The sequence below is a fragment of the Rhinoraja longicauda genome, chromosome 4, assembly GCF_053455715.1.
Source record: "Rhinoraja longicauda isolate Sanriku21f chromosome 4, sRhiLon1.1, whole genome shotgun sequence".
NCBI lineage: Eukaryota > Metazoa > Chordata > Chondrichthyes > Rajiformes > Arhynchobatidae > Rhinoraja > Rhinoraja longicauda.
Window position 1 is genome coordinate 52,269,701 of NC_135956.1, and position 20,168 is coordinate 52,289,868.

The 20,168-nt window shown below is 41.2% G+C and overlaps 1 protein-coding gene across 1 annotated transcript in view; it reads right to left on the minus strand.

Annotated features, from left to right (window-relative positions):
* The window catches only part of LOC144593016 (uncharacterized), a 157,335-nt gene that overhangs the window by 53,563 nt on the left and 83,604 nt on the right, over positions 1–20,168 (minus strand). The window contains 2 exon segments of the mRNA XM_078398430.1: positions 2,763–2,816; positions 19,466–19,519. Of these exon segments, the coding sequence (XP_078254556.1) occupies positions 2,763–2,816; positions 19,466–19,519 (108 nt within the window).

Below are 20,168 nucleotides of genomic sequence, written 5' to 3' on the forward strand. Positions count from 1 at the left end.
TGTGCCACCATGCCACCCCTAACTGATGAAGGCTGAATCGATTCTGAGCATCATCATAAATCTCTGTTGCATCCATCATGTTCAATTACATCAAGAACTGTGAGACTGTCTGTTTAGGTTGACCCTAAGGTACGGAGGGAACATTCAGCCAATGTCTGACATTAGAATAATTAATTAACTTGGGATATGACAGGAAGACTTTTGCAAGTGATTTCCCCTGTGTTTGCGGTGGAACAGAACAAATTGAAGAAGATTTTTATTTGGAACAACCAATTTATAAAAACCTTCCTGGTTTAATGAATGTGTCTTCACCTCCATTTAGCTTACAGGTTCCCCAAGTACAGGAAAACCTCACAGTTAAACCCAGTAAACCACCTTATTAAAACATTTAATTTGACAATCTTCCTGGGAACCAGTTGGTTGCCCACCACTTGTCTCACGACCATGAAAAATGGAAGACAGCAGAAATAGTCAAGTTTGTGATTTTAATATTTCCACATCCGACCGGACTCTAGATTTAACTGGTTAAAATTTGCTGCATTGTAACGGTAAAGGTTTAATACCATCTAAACTGATGATCAAATATGATTATATCAAAACATCATGATTAAGTGAATGGACCAGAGGTTAAGTATTTGAAATACACTTTTATTTAAATAAATCAATTAGAAATTATATCAGTCCAGCTGGAGAAATGAAGTGATAAGACCAATGATTTAATTTAATGGTCTGGGATTAAACCACTTAAATCCTGGAAAAACAAACACGTTAAATGTACATTCCCATGTAACAAAATAACTTTTTTTTAAATTTAGAGGAAAACCAACCTTGAACAATAATGCAACTACAAACACATTTCAACTCCATGTGAAACATTTATGAAATAGATTGTTGTCTGTGTTAACATTTAAAATTGTTGGCTTCTTGATCTTATATCTAGATCTTTTGCCAAACAGGCAAATTGAAACCATTTTTCAAATGTGGTTATCATACATAAATCAGAAATGAAAGCTCAATGTGTTTTGCTGTTGATTGTTATCCAGCGACCCTTCTGAAGAGTATTTAGTTTTTTTTGTGTTTTTCAGTATTTCAGCTTCACAGGCAGGTCAGTATTTATTCTCAGCTCTAACTGCCCTGGAAAAGGTGAAGGTGAAGCACTTCCTTGAACTACTGCCATCCTTTTGATTAAGATACTCCCATAGTTCTGTTTGGCAGGGAATTTCAAGATTTAGACCCAACGGTGATGAGAACCCAGTGACGTTTCTAAGTCAGGATGGTGTTGAATTTAGGGGAAACGCAGGTACTTTGCTTTGCATCTTAAGTCCATGTCAAGCAAATGGGGTTGGGAAGTTCAACAGAATAGCCCAGGCTAGTAATTGAGATGCATTTTAGAAACATAGAAACATAGAAAATAGGTGAAGGAGTAGGCCATTCGGCCCTTTGAGCCTGCACCGCCATTCAATATGATCATGGCTGATCATCCAACTCAGTATCCCGTACCTGCCTTCTCTCCATACCCCCTGATCCCTTTAGCCACAAGGTCCACATCTAACTCCCCTTAAATATAGCCAATGAACTGGCCTCAACTACCTTCTGTGGCAGAGAATTCCACAGATTCACCACTCTCTGTGTGAAAAAAAACTTTCTCATCTCGGTCCTAAAAGACTTCCCCCTTATCCTTAAACTGTGACCCCTTGTTCTGGATTTTGATTATGGATCAAAACCTTATGGATCTATGCCATCTGATTTTGTAGATGGCATAAATCCATAAGGTGATCATGTGGGGTGAAATGCCGTAGATGGTGATAAGCTTCTTCTGGAATGCTGGAGTCACACTCAGCCAGGGAAATGAAGTGTATTCATCACATTCCTAAACTCTGTCTTGCTGATCATGGGAGAGCTATAGGATGTCAGAGTGAGAGTCATTCACTGTGGGATATCTATCTTTTGACCTGCTTTCATAGACTACTATATACGTGGAGTCACAGCTAGATATGGTGGTGAAGAAAGTTTTTTTGCATTTTGGCCTTCATCAGTCAGAGGATTGAGAAGAGAAGTTGGGATGTTATGTTGTAGTTGTTCAAGATGTTGTGAGGCTGCCTTTGGAGTATTGTGTTCTGTTTTGATCAGCCTGCTACAAGAAAGGTGCCATTGAGCTGGAAAGTGTGCAGAGAAGATTTATCTGCATTTTGCCAGGACTCAAGGGCCTGAGCTACAGGAAGAGATTGGGCAGACTAGGACTTTATTCCTTGGAGAGCAGGAGACTAAAGGGTGATCTTATAGAAGTGCATAAAATCATAGAGTGAATGCACAAAGTATTTTTCTCAGGGTAGGTGAATCAAGAACTGGAGAGAATAGGCTTAAAGTGAGAGGGGAAGCAATTAATAGTAACCCAAGGGGCAAATTTCACAGAGCATGGTGGGTATATGGAATGAGCTGCCAGATGAAGTAGTTGAGCCAGATATAATATGATAGCATGGGCTGCCTCACTTGCTGAGGATTTGGAAAGAAATCTGACATTTTTCAATCATCAGTATGTCTCCCGACCTGACCTTATGTTTACCTGATCATACTTGATGGCAATTCTTCACATTCCACTCCAATTATCAAATTACTAGCTTGTTGACTTGCACTTTATTAGTTAAGGCATGAAGAGAATCAGTGGAAGAGCATCATGCCAGTGATCTCTCCCACCCAGAGGAAAAGGAAGGGAGGTGAATAAACAAATGCAGGATTCAGAAGTTGGGAAAGAGTGATCCTACCAGTGGCCCAGGGCGTCCATCTCTTCCTGGAAAGCCCGGGTTACCATGCTCCCCCTAGAAGAAGGAGAGACACTGTTTAAGAAATCAAATTATTCAAGCATTGAATATATTTGTGCATGTCACTACCAATGGCAGCATTTATTATACATCTCTCATTATTCCCAAATTCAGAAAATAGTTGAGTCAATCACTTTGAACTTTTGTATGTCTGCAGTCACATATAGGCCAGAGGTCAGACTTCCTTACCTGAAGGGGATAAGTAAAGCCAATGGTTTTTTTTTCAGATAATCTAGTCATTTCACCATTTGGAACCAGCTTCAATTTTAATTCCAGATTTATTTAATTATAGGAATTTGAATTTCCCCAGTGGCCATGATGGGATTCAAACTCATGATTGTAATCAATGGTTGAGAGCTTTGGCTGGTATTTGAATAAATTAACCATTGCACAAGTATGTCTTTGTTTATATATATTTTAAACAATGAAGGAATAAACCCATTGAACTCAGATAAGGCAGAATTCCAGAACAGTTGCAAAAAGCTTCTGAAATAGAACCCAACACTCATGTCCGGACAGTGCATCTATTCTTCTTGTGGACACCACCTGTGATAGGATATTTATATCGTACAACACAGGAGGTCATTCATCCAGTCTTGTCCATGCCAGATAAGAGCAATCCAACCAGTCTCATTCACCCTTCTACTTCCCCATATCCTTGAACTTTCTCTCCAACATAACCATCAACTCCCCATTGATCCTTTCTTGCCTCTTACCTACATGAAGGAATCATTCATTGCAACCAATTAAACTACTGGCAAGTCTCTGAATGTGGAAGAAAGCTGAAACACACAGAGGAAACCCACATAGTCACAGGGAGAATGTACAGACATCACACAGACAGCACCAGAGGTCAGCATCAAACCAGATCATTTTCAAGTTATGTTTTCCAGTCCCCAGTCATCTGGGAATGTTCCTATTTTGAATACAGTTATGCCTTTTAAATCTGGCTTAAAGCATTCATGATTTTCAGCAGGGGGGACCAGGAAGGAGGTCAAGGTCTTGACCCTAAATTTATAGAATGCATTCATAGAGTCATAGGCATCGAGTGATACAGTGTGGAAACAGGCCCTTTGGCCCAACTTGCCAACATGTCCCAGCTACAACAGTCCCACCTGCCAGCATTTGGTCCATATCCCTCCAAACCTGTCCTATCCATGTACCTGTCTAACTGCTTCTTAAATGTTGGAATAGTCCTTGCCTCAACATCCTTCTCTGGCAGCTTGTTCCATACATCCACCACCCTCTGTGTGAAAAAGTCACCCCTCAGATTCCTATTAAATATTTCCCACTTCACCATAAACCTATGTCCTCTAGTCCTCGATTCACCTACTCTGGGCAAGAGACTCTGTGCTTCTACCAGAACTATTCCTCTCATGATCTACAACACCTCTATAAGAACATCCCTCATCCTCCTGGGCTCCAAGGAATAGAGTCCCAGCCTACTCAACCTCTGCCGATAGCTCAGACTCTCTAGTCCTGGCAACATCCTCATAAATCTTCTCTGTACCCTTTCCAACTTGACAACATCTTTCCTATAACACCGTGGCCAAAACTGAACACAATACTCTAAATATGGCCTCACCAACGTCTTATACAACTGTAACATGACTTCCCAACTTCTATACTCATTACTCTGGCTGACGAAGGCCAATGTGCCAAAAGCCTTTTTGCCCACTCAATCTACCTGCGACACCACCTTCAGGGAACTATGCACCTGCAGTCCTAGATCCCTCCGCTCTACAACACTACCCAGAGCCCTACCATTCACGGTGTAGGTGCTGCCCATGCTAGACTTCCCAAAATGTAACACCTCACATTTTTCAGTAATTTTTGCACATTTTTACTCAATGAAGATGTTGAGAATGAGTGCATTTACATAACTGAGGGATTGTGGAAAACAGAAGTCTTAAAACAAAATAATTTTCTTGTTTTTATTAGTCTGGAATCAAGTTGATGTAAAAACTAAAATTCTTTTGGACACACAAATTTGGCTATTTAAACTTAAACTGCTCGATGGTATAAGCCAATGAGACGAAGACTGATCCAGCAGGGAAACATTCCCTTTTGTCTATCAAGTCTGCACCAACCATAAATCCACCATCAACACTCATCCCATATAAATCATTTCTTTGTACTATTGTGATGCCAGATATCTCTCATTCTACAGTGAGTTTTTAGTTCTTTACACATCTCAGCAATTGCCCTTTCCTTCTCCCTGCCCCACCATTCCACAGGTTCCCTCCCAAAGTACAAAGCTTCTTTTCCATTGTTGCCTTTTTGCTGTTCTCTCTCTCTCTTGTCGCGTTACTTCCACGGTAATGCAAAATAGTTCCATATATACAACCTCAATGAAACAGTGCAGGCTAGCTCATTCGCCAGAATCTACCCACACGCTGTATACAACTGCTGCATGAAAATACTTCAAATGAGAACTTCTGCAAATATGACCGAAGATAGACACAGGCAGCACTCTGGGTGACATTTCGGGTCGAAACCCTTCTTGCGACTAGAGTCGGGGGAAAGGGAAACAAGAGATATAGACGGTGATGTAGAGAGATAGAACAAATGAATGAAAGATATGCAAAAACGTCACAATGATAAAGGAAACAAGCCATTGCTAATTGTTTGCTAGGTGAGAACGAGAAGCTGGTGTGACTTGGGTGGGGGATTGAAGGAGAGGGAATGCAGGGGTTATTTGAAGCTGGAGAAATCAATAGTCATACCACTGGGTTGTAAGCTGCCCAAGCGAAATATGAGATGCTGTTCCACCTAGCAAACAGCTAACAATGGCCTATTTCCTTTATCATCATGACTTTTTTTGCATATCTTTCTTTCATTTGTACCATATCTCTCGACATCACCATCTATATCTTTGGTTTAAACCAGCATCTGCAGTTCCTTCCTACACATTTCTTCTGCAAATATGTGTGCTTTACTAGATTAATGCATTGTTCTATTACTTGACATTTGAACTCGGGTATGAAATTAGTGCTGCCTAATAGAGTACTGTAAATTCTGTTACGAAAGCAGAACCGTACAAAAACCAGGGAACTGTTGAGAGCTGCTCATTAAATTCACATAAAACACAGTTCTATGAAGTGAAGAGTAACCACACATTTCCATGCAAAATAGACTGCTCAAAGTTTCTTTTGCCACTGATTTTTGCATAAACATTTTAAATTCAGATGACGTGTTTAGTTATTGGACAAGCTCTAGTTTAGGTCACACCTGAGCATGCCTTAAATCTTCCTGACAGAATTAAGAACATTGTTCATTTGCCAAAATCAATATTTTGCAGTAGAAATCCACATTTCCTTTTGCTACGAGTCCAATAATGTTTTACAGTGTGCAGACCACAAAGAATTCTTAGTCTCTTTACTTGAGGTTTAGAATCAGTTCATCACACACATATGGTTCACATTCATCTCAACGTAGTTTAAGTTAAATCAAATATGTCATTTTAGAATTACTATCCACCATTTACTGGTTGCCTATTTCTTTACTCAGCTTCAGATAATCTACACAGCCTAATGCCCAGTGACCAGCCCATCTTCCACATCACGTCACAGTTATTGAAGGTGGCACAGGGGTGCAACTAATTAAGCTACTGCCTCATGCTCCTGTGAAGCAGGTTCAGTCTTGAGTGCCAGTGTGTTTATGTGGTGTTTGTATGTTATCCCTTTGACTATTTAGGTTTCCTCAGGGTAGGCTTGATTTATTTCCACATCTCAAGGACATGCTGGTAAGTTAATTGGCCACTTGCCTCCGATGTGTAAGTGAATGGTAGAATCTGGATGGGGGGGGGGGGGTATTGATGGGAATGTGGGGGAAGTAAAGTAGAGTTGGTAAAGGATTTGTGAAAGTCAGTACAGGCTTGAAGGGCTGACGAGCCTGTTATGTGCTGCATGAAGAGTATGTTCCAACTATTTATCCCCTTATGTAACATTTTTTAAACTGGCTACACAATTAGCCTATCACATTATAACTACTAAGAGTCAGCAGTCATAAGAACAATGGATGTTCTTGACTAAGGAATGAAGCTGATGGGTAAAGTAAAACCAGATTTCAACATCGAAAGTCAAAGGTGGAAGCCAACCCCAAGGGAAGTTCCCTCGATGAAGATCTGGTGATATCTGTGCCAAAGAGGGATAGATTTCATCGAGGGGAGCGACCCAAGTTAGGACCAGTGGCGGGTGGGAATCTGCTCAAAGCCATCTCCCTCAAGTCAAGCAGGCATCACAGGTCCTGTGAAAAACCTGTTCTGTAGTACATGAGCAGCCCGTGCAGTGTGGGCCACACATGGACAGCTGAAAACTACAGTTGTGGTATGTAGGCATGTGTAGCACATCATTGGTCAGTACGCTGCATTTGTGGGAACCTCCATTCATCAGTGCATCAGATATATACATGCAGGAGCAAGAATGAAACAATGCGATCTGCGCATTAAGTTTACAAATTTAATTTACTTCTTTAAAAAGTAGAAATTGGATTGCATGCCGCACAAAAATGTAGTGCTGTGTGATATACGATATCTAGAACAGGCATCAGAGAATTATCGTCACCACCTCGATACAATAAACCTTAAAGAGTTAACAACCTTGCAGTATTGAAATCCTTTCCAGACATGAGATACCCACATAGAACATAGAAAATAGGCCATTCGGCCCTTTGAGCCAGCACCACCAATTCATTGTGATCATGGCTGATCGTCCACAATCAATACCCCGTGCCTACCTTCTCCCCATATCCCTTGATTCCACTAGCCCCATGAGCTCTATCTAACTCTCTCTTAAATCTATCCAGTGATTTGGTTTCCACTGCCCTCTGTGGCAGAGAATTCCACAGATTCACAACTCTCTGGGTGAAAAAGTTTTTCTCACCTCAGTTTTAAATGGCCTCCACTTTATTCTAAGACTGTGGCCCCTGGTTCTGGACTCGCCCAACATTGGGAACATTTTTCCTACATCTAGCTTGTCCAGTCCTTTTATAATTTGATATGTTTCTATGAGATCCCCTCTCATCCTTCTAAACTCCAGTGAATACAATACAGAAGCTAATGTAGCTAAGCTGATCCTTCTTAGAGAAGCAGAGCAACATCTAACTTAATGTGAACAATTATGTTATTACAGCAAAAACATAAACAGTCAGCATGTGTGATATTTTTTTTCAATTACATTTTTGCCAACAAATAACATTGCATGTTCTTATTTATTTCAGTAAACCTGAGCTTACCACAGAGTAAAGTGCAATAGCAACCATTTCCATCACTCTGGAAATATGGTCACACATTTCCCAATGTAAGTCATGAGAACCAAAGACCTAGAAGCAGGAGTGGGCCATTTGGACACTCAGGCCTTTTCCATCTTTCAATAAGATCATTGAAATCCAAGATTCCTTACCCCTATTGCTTGATGCCCTTTATATCTAACGATCCATCAATGTCAGTCTTGAATGTACAGCTCCTAAATCTCCATACTCCGCTAGATGCATGATGTTTACATATGTGGCCCAATTTCTACGTCAACTAAATTAACTCTGGGAAAAATGAACACAGTGTCCCTGGAGAAACTATCCTTGGGCTAACTAGGGAATTGTACAGTGCATTCAGAAAGTATTCAGACCCCTTCACTTTTTCCACAATTTGTTACGTTACAGCCTTATTTTAAAATGGATTAAATTCTTTTTTTTTTATCATCAATCTGCACACAATACTCAATAATAAGAAAAGCACAAACAGGTGTTTAGAAATTTTTGCCAAGTAATTAAAAATAAATAACAAATATCACATTTACGTAAGTATTCAGGCCCTTTACTCAGTACTTTGTTGAGGTGCCTTTGGCGATGATTACAGCCTCAAGTCTTCTTGGGTATGATGCTGCAAGCTTGGCACACCTGTATTTGTGTAAATTCTCCCATTCTTCTCTGCAAGTCCTCTCAAGCTCTGCCAGGTTGGATGGGGAGGGTCGATGCACAGCTATTTTCAGGTCCCTCCAGAGATGTTCGATCGGGTTCAAGACCTGGCTCTGGCTGGGCCACTCAAGGACATTCATAGACTTGTCACGAAGCCACTCCTGCGTTGTCTTAGCTGTGTGCTAAGGGTCATTGTCCTGTTGGAAGGTGAATCTCCGCCCCAGTCTGAGGTCCAGAACGCTCAATTTTGAGTGTCATAGCAAAGGGTCTGAATACTTATGTAAATGCAATATTTCAGTTATTTCTTTTTAATTATGTTGCAAAAATTTCTAAACCTGTTTTTGCTTTTTTATTATGGGGTATTATGTGTGCAGATTGATGATTAAAAAAATGAATATAATCCATTTTAAAATAAGGCTGTAGCGTAACAAAATGTTGAAAAAGCGAAGGGGTCTGAATACTTTCTGAATGCACTGTCGCTCAGTACTGGATTGCAACCTCATGAAGGTGCATTGCATAATAATCTTTTACACCTCATGTCTCAAATCAGCCGCTCACATCTTCATAACTCCCACTCACTGGACTCCCCCTACCCGTCAACTAAGGACTCAGATGGATGCCTGAACTCTGCCATCACACCAGCCATCTCTCTGATCACTAACCTGACCTGATTTTAGTTCAGTGTTTAGAGATACTGCATGGAAACAGGCCCTTCGGCCCACTGTCCACACCAACCAGCAATCCCTGCACATTAACACTATCGTACACTAGGTACCAATTTAATATTTTATACCAAGCCAATTAACCTACAAACCTGTACGTCTTTGGAGTGTGGGAGGAAACCAAAGTTCTTGGAGGAAATCCACACAGATCACGGGGAAAAGGTACAAACTCCGTACAGACAAGCACTGTAGCCAGGATCGAACCTGGGTCTCTGGCGTTGTAAGGCAGCAACTTTAATGCTGCGCCACTGTGCTACCTGATGTCTACATCAGGTGCTTATCTGATGAACCCAAGGACATATCCTATTCAAAGATACCCCACCACTTTTCTGACCAGATGCCAGTTGGCCACCTTTACTACCTCCGCCTCCCTCTCCACCCCATCCTGACCCCTTGGTACCTGTGGCACATTATCACAGGTAAGAAAGTACAATATCCATTCAGAAGTGCAGGTGATCTTTGCTTGCAATCAAGTACATTTTCAAGTTTAAAATCAATATCAACTACTTCATCCAGATTCTGTTTGAAATAATTTTGTGCTGAAACCTGGAGCATGGTGAAAGTAAAAGATATAAATCATGAAATATGACCTTTAGTCTTTGCATTAATATTTTTATAATTGATTGCACAATGTGTACTTTCAATTATTTTTATTAGATTGTTTAATGTTTGCTTTTGTGTTAACGTGTGTATTAATGTTAACAGTGATTGTTTAAGTTCCAGTTAAATTGGAAAGACTATAAATATCACTGATGTGCAGCTGGCATACAGATTAAAGTTTGCATTTTCTGCTAAAATTAAATGGCTTCATTTTCCAAAGCCTCACTTTAAAGCAGTGACGTGCAATCATGATTAAATATACTAACTTTGTGCAGCCTGCCTTTCTTTCTTACAACTCACCTCCCACAATTTGTCCTGTTTGGTTGTTGCGACAGCTGTTTTTCCTTCAGCTTGATGTGAGTTAAAGACTCCTCCGCAGTTTCCAGCCACATGGCTTGTTAACCAGCACTGCCTTCAGGTAAAGCGCTTGAGGAGTTTTAAGCTTGGGTGCTCCAGCTTGCATTTATTGATGACCCCGCAGTTATGTTCCAAAAACTTCTCCTCAAATGTTTTTTATCCCGAGTATATTACAAGCGGATATTAATAGAAGGAAGTTATCATTCTTCAGGGATTCCCGTCCACATCCTCAGTTTCCTTTATAGAAGTGTTCAATTTTGTTAATCAGCTGAGGAAAGGGAACATTTGTTTTATGGATCTTGTTGTGTGTCGTGAAGAATAGCAATTCTACTCAATGGGAAGAGCTCAGCCAGCAGTGACCGTGCACGTGGAAAATTATGATTCCCAGAGTTACTGGAACCCAATTTCTTTGGTAAGACTTTCCTTTCACATGTATTCAGATGTACTATTGAATCACAGCGTGCATCTGCATGTGCTAATGAAAATCTAATAGCCGTGTCAGAATTCCCAAGTGAAGCTATTGGAAATGGTTTGTGTGCAAAGCACTGTTGGAATTGTCTGTGTGTACCCATGTAACTCAACAACTGAACTTTGACTTTGGATTCAGTTCAATTGATTCAGCAAACCAGCTAAGATTATTGATACATTGATAAATATGGTCATCCAAATAGATATATAGCCCACTTGCCCTACACAACTACAGCTCATCCACAGTGTAAATCATAGTGGATATTTGCTGCTTCTATCTATAATCTAATTTTCTGTTGTCTTCCTGCAACTTCTTGTACTCAGCTCTTTAAGATTCACTCAGTACAGTCAACAAAAGCCAAGCAACCAGAGGCAACCCCGCAATTAATAAGTCTAATTGAACATAGATATGTTCAATTAGATTGTGTACAGTTTTGGTCTCCTCATTTGAGGAAGGACATCCTTGTAATTGAGGCAGTGCAGCGTAGGTTCACGAGATTGATCCCTGGGATGGCGGGACTGTCATATGACTGTCATATGAGGACTGTCATATGAGGAAAGATTGAAAAGACGAGGCATGTATTCACTGGAGTTTAGAAGGATGAGAGGGGATCTTATAGAAACATATAAAATTATAAAAGGACTGGACAAGCTAGATACAGGTAAAATGTTCCCAATGTTGGGCGAGTCCAGAACCAGGGGCCATAGTCTTAGAATAAAGGGGAGGCCATTTAAAACTGAGGTGAGAAGAAACTTTTTCACCCAGAGAGTTGTGAATTTGTGGAATTCTCTGCCACATAGGGCAGTGGAAGCCAAATCACTGGATGGATTTAAGAGAGAGTTAAATAGAGCTCTAGGGGCTAGGGGAAATCAAGGGATATGGGGAGAAGGGAGGCACGGGTTATTGATTGTGGACGATCAGCCATGATCACAGTGAATGGTGGTGCTGGCTCGAAGGGCTGAATGGCCTCCCCCTGCACCTATTTTTCGATGTCTCTTTCTATGTTTCTAGAAATGTCAAAAGCTCTGAATTTCTGCAGCAGTTCTCCAAATCACTTGCTGTGACTTTGGCGAGGGAACTACAAAATCCCAATGGGAAAAAACAGCAATGAGGAAAGACTAACTATTTTAGATAGCATTCCATCTCAGATATTTTAAATGACAGCTTATTGGACACCATCTTCTGCTTGCCACAGGTACAAATTTAGACCAAAAGCTCATATCAGTCTTCAGGTTAATTTCTTCCATTGAAATAATACCAAGCAGTTTCTTAAATTTTCCTGCCAAATCACTATGCTAAAAAAAACAAATTGTTCTGACAGCTCATGCTGAATTGCAAGTTTGTCATAATTAGTCATCAGCAGTTCATTATAGCTTGTTGACAGATGTGAGGTCCTGTCATGTTACAGGTCAACAATCTGCATTGCTACATATAAAATCTTAAAATCACGGTGCGCTTTTTTCCTTTTCAAATTTAAAAACAATTTTTACCAGTCCAGAGTATGGCACGTGATGTTTGCATTTCAATGTAATTGTTTTTCCTGAATCTCTTTCTGTTAAAAATTGATATTCCACTGCTCAATTCCACTGCTGCTCCAAAAGGTGTGACACGCACTAATTGATCGGTGTCCCGCTTTTCAAACTTCCATGGAACTAGCAATGTAGCAGCTTTTAAAGAGTTCCTGCACAGACAACACAGGAACAAGTGATGACAGATCAAGCCCATCTCATCGTTCAATTAGATCATGTCTGCTCCGTACCACCACACATATACCTGCCTTTCCTCCATATCCTTTAATGACAAAAGCTGCAAAAACCTATCCCTTTCAGCATTTGGAATTTCAACCAGCAGCAGCATTTGGGGCCTGGGGAGGAAGCCAGAGTGAGTGAGTGAAAAATCAGAGATTTCTATTATATTTTAAATGAAGTGCAGCTTTCATATTTCTTGAACAAGTTGGCACTAAGTTCAAGAATGTGTCCACTTTGGAATCCACTTAGGGGAACTGGTTCACAGAGTACAGAAATAGGCCATTTGACCCACCATGTCCATGCTGACCATCTAGGATCTAGTTCTAATTCACTGCACTAATTCCACTTGCCAATGCTTGGTCTTTAGTCTCACATGCCTTGGTGATTCAAATGATGATCCAGATGCCTCTTGAATTTTGTGAGAGTCTCTGCTGCCATTCCCACTTGAGGCACTGCATTCAGATTCCAACCCTCCTCTCATCATAAACCTATGTTCTCTGGTTCTTAATTCCACTACTCTGGGCACAAGAGTCTCTGCATTTACCCTATTTATTCCAATGTTCTCATAATTTGGTACAACTGTATCTGGACACACCCAACTTCCTCTGCTCCAAGCAAAGCAAAGGAAAGCAAACCCAGCCTATCCAGGGTCTCATTGTGACTGAAATATTCCATCGAAAACAACATCCTGGTGAATCTCAACAGCATTCTCTCCTGCACAATCACATCCTTCCTCGAACACAGTGACCAGAACTGTGCACCATATTCCAGCTGTGCCCAAACCAATATTGTTTAAAGTTGTACCAAACATTCCTACTTTTATATTCTATGCCCTGGCTAATGAGGCCTAAATATGTTCTTCACCACACCATCTATCCGAGTTGCTACTGTCCAAAACCTTTGGACATGTACACTAAAGACTCTTGTTCCTCAATAATTCTCAGGGCCCCACCATTCATAGTATACCTGTATGTCCCACCTATATTTGACCCCCAAAATGCATCACTTCATACTTAATTTTAATTTCCATCTGTCATTGCTTAGCCCAACTTTCCAGGTGTTCAATATCATTCTGTAGACTAAGACTCTCCTCCTCACTGTCAATAACACCACCAATGTTTACGTCATCTGCATTTTCATGTTCTGTTTTTTATTTAGTTTTGATATGTGACAAAGGCAGCTTTATTTTCTCTACATAATTGTCTTTGAAATGAAGGTGAGGACTCTGTGGACCTGCTGCAGTATTCTGGTGAAGGCATTTGTACTGTGCCTTTGGGAATAGTTCCAGGATTTAGAATCAGCGATGTTGATTGAGTGAGAAATGCATTTCCAAGTCAGGATGGTGTGCAACTTGGATGAAAACCTGTAGGTGGTGGTATTCCAACGCCCCTGCTACCTTTGTCCTTCTAAGAGAAGGACACATGGGTTTGGGGGAAAGTGTCAAAGTGTATTGTCATTCCATTCCATTGAATAGTGAAAGGCTTGGTTAGAGTAGATGTGGAGAGGACGTTTCCACTAGTGGAGAGTCTAGGACTAGAGGTCATAGCCTCAGAATTAAAGGATGTTCCTTTACGAAGATAAGGAGGAATTTCTTTAGTCAGAGGGTGGCGAATCTGTGGTATTCTTTGCTACAGAAGGCTGTGGAAGCCAAGTCGATGGATATTTTTAAGGCAGAGATAGATAGATTCTTGATTAGTGCGGGTGTCAGGAGTTATAGGGAGAAGGCAGGAGAATGGGGTTAGGAGGGAGAGATAGATTAGCCATAATTGAATGGCGGAGTAGGCTTGATGGGCCGAACGGCTTATTTCTATCCTATCATTTATGACCTTATGCACAGCTGTTGCAGTAATCGCATCATGTGTACCAGGGTCGCCACTCCAGGAATGTGCAGTTCTATTGTAGGAATGATGGAACACAACCCAGAAATGCTAATTATCTTGCCTTGCCCCTTAAAGTTAATGAGGACTGAGCTCTTGCCTGGGTATCCACAGGGCAAAAAGAAAGGTAGAAAGATGTCATTTGTTTTATGTTCAAAGTGCACAATGCAAACAAGTTGACTACTTTTATGATATAGTTACAATGACTTTGGGCATGTCCCCAACAACTGTCACCTAGTTCTACAGATGCACGGCAGAAACCATTTTATCATGATGCATCACACCATGGTTTGGGAACAGCTCCATCCAAGACCATGAGAAATTGTAGGGAGTAGTGGACGTAGCCCAGACCATCACAAAAAATAACCTTCCATCCATTTACTCCATCTATGCGTCACGCTGTCTCAGCGAAGACCACTAGCATAATCCCATCAGGCAAGAGGTACAGAAGTTTGAAACGCATACCTCCAGATTCCGGGACAGTTTCTTACCAACAGTTATCAGGCAAATGAACCGTCCTCTCACCAGCTAGAATGCTATCCTGAATCCCATTGAACTATCTTTAATCAGACTATATCTTACACTCAATGTTTATCCTTTATCTGTAATACTGTGGATGGTTTGATTGTAATCATGTACAGTCTTTTCGTTGACTGGACAGCATACAACAAATAGCTTTTCACTGCACCTCAGTACACTTGACAATGATAAACTAAACAGAAACTAAACTAAACTATTAGGCTTCAATGTGCATTCACTATTGCATCAAGTGTTCAATGTGGCCAACAAAGGGTGCATATCCACTGTAAAGACTGTCCACAATGCAACAAAAATGTCAAAAGCATTAAAAGCAGAAACACGAGTAGGTCAGTTCATCCTTCAAGTCTACCCCAAAACTCATTTAGATTATGACTTATCTACCTTCTAATCTCCCTGCACACCCCTCCATTATGCTTGATTCCCTTAATATCCAGATATTTACAGCCCTCTGTTTTGAATGAACTAAATAACTGAACTTCCACAAACCTCTGAGGCATAGAATTCCAAAGTTTGGCCACTTTCTCGTAAACAAATTTCTATTTTTTCCCAGCCTTTATTCGCATATCATTAAAATTAACCTGGAATCAGAGGAAGGAAATCCTTGAACGGGTTAACTTGGTTTGGACTAATAATTCCATAAGGTAGCACTGGCAGAAAAAAAGGAATGAAAATGATCTTTCTCGTGTGAACCAAATGCACAAACCACATCAACACAAGAGCTAATGTGAAATACAGGAGAGAATGTTAGCAACATCTGCTAAACAATTAAACTGGCAGATCAACCACACAATTATTTAATGATTTAAATATGCTTTGCAGTTTAAAAGGCTGCAATGGCAATTTCCAAAAGTATATTTCCCTTTTGATAAAATGCATCTTGTAATAAATGATCAGATTATTTTGGCATGTCATCATGTTGTAGTACAAGAAAATATACATCATAGATATAAATAGTTAGGGATATTTTACTTAAGTGATGCATAGATTCTGCTGTTCGTCTTTGTTTTATAGTTTGGAAATAGTAAATGATTATAGCAGGTGACAAGGTATTTAATTTTAACATTGATGAGTCAATCATTCCCATTTGAATTGGCTGGTTGGTGAGGAACCTCAACTTCAATGGTGTCTCCCGCACAGCTGCAGAATACAACTTTCAGAAGAGATCTTCCTCTACATATTAGATTTATATCTATCAAGCTATTCCTCCAATCCTTTCTTTCTCCAACATATTTCTACACTTGAGCAAAATGCAAAAGTACTGCAAAAACTCAGCAGGTCAGGCAGCATCTGTGTAGGGAATTGAGTGACATTGTTTCAGATCCAGACGTACAGCAGGCTGGTTGGAGTAGGGGAGAAAGCTGGATGAGGGAGAGGATGTGTTTGACAGAGGAATGGAGTAAATGACAAAGACTACAGATGAAGAAAGAGACCAAAAGGTGTCAGATGAGGAGAGAAGAGGAAGAGTGAAATATAAAGTAGGGGGAGGGTTATGGATGATAGGGGTGGGAGAGTGGAAGGGGGAAGGTAAAAAGGAAATGGGGCACTCAGAAATGGGAGATGAGTGTAGAAGGACGTGAAACGAGCATGATAACTGGGGAGGTGGGAGATGGTAAGAGAACTGTGTTCGCACGGGGTGAGGGGGGTGGGGGGTGAGGTGTTGCACCAGAGTAGTGGTGTATTGCTTGAAGTCCGAGAATTCAATCTTCATGCCACTGGACAAAGTAGACAAAGCTTGAGGAGGTGCATGTGAACATCTGTGTCACCTGGAAGGACTGCTGGGGATGAAAGTGGAACTAGATGTGTAGGGACATGTGCAGGTGCAGGGGTGGTATTGTGGCCTGCGGTAGATTTGCTGCTTACAACGCCAGAGACCCAGGTTTGATTCTGACTACTGTGCTGCCTGTACGGAGTTTGTACATTCTGCCCGTGACCAAGTGGGTTTTCTCTGGGTGGTCCGATTTCCTCTCACACTCCAAAGATGTACAGGTTTGTAGGTTAATTGGCTTTGTTAAAAATTGTAAATTGTCCCTAGTATGTAGGATAGTGCTAGTGTACGGGGATCGCTAGTCTGCCCAGGCACAGTGGGCCGAAGGGCCTGTTGCACGCTGTATCTCTAAACTAAACTAAACAAAACAAGTGTTACATCTGCAATTGCAAGGGAAACAATTTGGGGAGCAGTCAGGTCCCAAATAGGTGGTCAAGAATAAGTGAACCCAGGAGTTGCAGATGGAGAAGTCTCTCAGGAAAACCGAAAAAGGTGGTGATGGAAAATGTGACTGATGGAGGTATTACATTGAAGGTAATATCGGAGAATTATTTTATGAGTGCAGGGGCTGGTGGGGTAAAAGGTGAGGACTAAGGGAACACTATCCTAGTTGCCTTTGAGGGAGAGGGAGTGAGAGCAGAACTGCAGCACACAGAGGACACATGGGTGAGGGGCCCCATCCACAACAGCAGGGGGCAAACAACCTTTACTGAAGAGTTCACATTGGATGTCCTCGGGTGGATAGCCTCATCTTGGGAGCAGATGCGGCAGAGACTGAGAAGTTAAGAGTTTGGGAAAGCATCCTTGCAAGGGGTGGGTCGGTCGGTCCCCCATTTGCTTGTTTTCCCCCCCCAAGGGGCCAGTGAAGAAAGCCAATGGAATGTTGGCCTTCGTAACAAGAGGAGTTGAGTATAGGAGCAAAGAGGTCCTTCTACAGTTGTACCGGGCCCTGGTGAGACCGCACCTGGAGTACTGTGTGCAGTTTTGGTCTCCAAATTTGAGGAAGGATATTCTTGCTATTGAGGGCGTGCAGCGTAGATTCACTAGGTTAATTCCCGGAATGGCGGGACTGTCGTATGTTGAAAGGCTGGAGCAATTAGGCTTGTATACACTGGAATTTAGAAGGATGAGAGGGGATCTTATTGAAACATAAGATAATTAGGGGATTGGACACATAAGAGGCAGGAAACATGTTCCCAATGTTGGGGGAGTCCAGAACAAGGAGCCACAGTTTAAGAATAAGGGGTAGGCCATTTAGAACGGAGATGAGGAAGAACTTTTTCAGTCAGAGAGTGGTGAAGGTGTGGAATTCTCTGCCTCAGAAGGCAGTGGAGGCCAGTTCGTTGGATGCTTTCAAGAGAGAGCAGGATAGAGCTCTTAAGGATAGCGGAGTGAGGGGGTATGGGGAGAAGGCAGGAACGGGGTACTGATTGAGAATGATCAGCCATGATCACATTGAATGGCGGTGCTGGCTCGAAGGGCTGAATGGCCTACTCCTGCACCTATTGTTTATTGTCTATTGACCCATTTCCTTTTCAACACCATCCTTTCCCAATTGCCCTTCCACTCATATTCCTCCCTGCGGCTTTACATTTCACTCCTCTTTTCTGACACCTTTTTTGGTTCCTTTTCACCACCTTCTTTAAGTCATTTACTCTGCCTACCTGCCAAACAAACCACATGCCCTTTCCATCACCTGCATCCACCTATCCCCTGCAAGGCTTTGCCCCACCCCCACCCATCTTTTTCAGTTTTCTCTCCCCAGCGTCAATCAGTCTGAAGAATAGTCCTGACCTTAAACATCGTCTGTCCATTCCCTCCACAAATGCTGCCTGATCCGCCGAGTTCCTCCAGCACTGTGTGTTTTGCTCAAGATTCCAGAAATCTGCAATTTCTTGGGTCTCCATACTTCTATACTTGTTGTTTCACTGTCTCCACATAGCAGCAAGCTCTGCCATTTCAAACCTCTGGCATTCAATGGCCTTCACAATGTTCTCCAACATGGTGAAAATCAGCACAGGTAACCCTTAGAGAGAATGCAATTAAGTTGCCAGAAATTACCCGATGGAGTTCCTTAATACAAACAAGAAATCATGAAGATAGACAGGAGAACTCAGCTGCCAAAAAGAAATCATATTTTGGTTCACGTAAAACAGAAAAAAAGACTGACTCTTCATGGAGGTACAAGCTGAACATACATGATTTAGGAATGAATTCAACTCAGCATTGAAATTTCCAACTATTAAATTATTTAGAAATTAAAAGAGGAACATTTATCCTAGACCCCTCCCTTTTTCAATGGGTTGATTGATTTTTCCACTCTTATAGGAGTATACTGCACAACTATAGTGTACAATATGTCAGGCAGGGTAGAAAATCAGTTTTGCAAATCCCTTTGTGTATGGTTCACTGAGTCTAAAGGTAAAGTGCAATAAAAGTTCATAGCTCTGGTGAAAGACTATTATACATTTCTTGTTGCAAAACATAGACATCCGCCCTACCCTTCATAAGGTCCCAGTTCTATTCTCATCCACCATTACGCTGCCAAGTAATGTTTGGCTTGAAGTTATATATAAACAGAATAACAGTAGAATCTGAAACTGGGACTAGGTACCCCATCACAATATTTACGGATTAACATAAAATGGATCTTACCTTCAAACCAGGTGGTCCTGTATTTCCATTTACTCCTGGAACCCCAGGCTCTCCCTGAAAGCAAATATTACAACAGATCTGTGGTCAAACTAACTGTGCAAAAATAATTGATTTTATTTGAGCTTTGAATTCAGTCGATTCTTTCCAATTGATCTTGTTTAGCAGCACAGAGAAATGCCATTCGGTCCAACCAGTTTACACTAGTGTTTATTATCCTTGCAAACTTACTCCACCCTTCTTCATCTGTCAATGACTCCTCTGTTCCTCCGTCATTTACTTAGCCTTGAATACATCCCATCACATGGATCCCAGTTGTCTGCCGAGCTAACATGTTCCCCATTCGAAGCATGTTGTATTTTAACAGGTATTAGAACAGGGGTTCCCAAAGATTATAGAGACTCCATGAGGTTTTAACATTGAGGTAATTGAGTTAGAAAGCTAAAAGAATAACTAAGGATAAATTAAAGTATGCTCGTACACTGACGGCCCTCATTGAAAAGCTATCCATGATTCCTGGTCCACCATATTACTGGGCATTGATGTGAATAAATCAGGGCTTCTTTTAAAGAGTTTGGAATCATTGCTTTTGTGTACATAACAACCTGGCTGGATTGTATTTACCAGTGGCCGATGTTCATAAGGTCATAACTGATAGTAGAATTAGGCCATTCAGCCCATCAAGTCTACTCCACCATTCAATCAT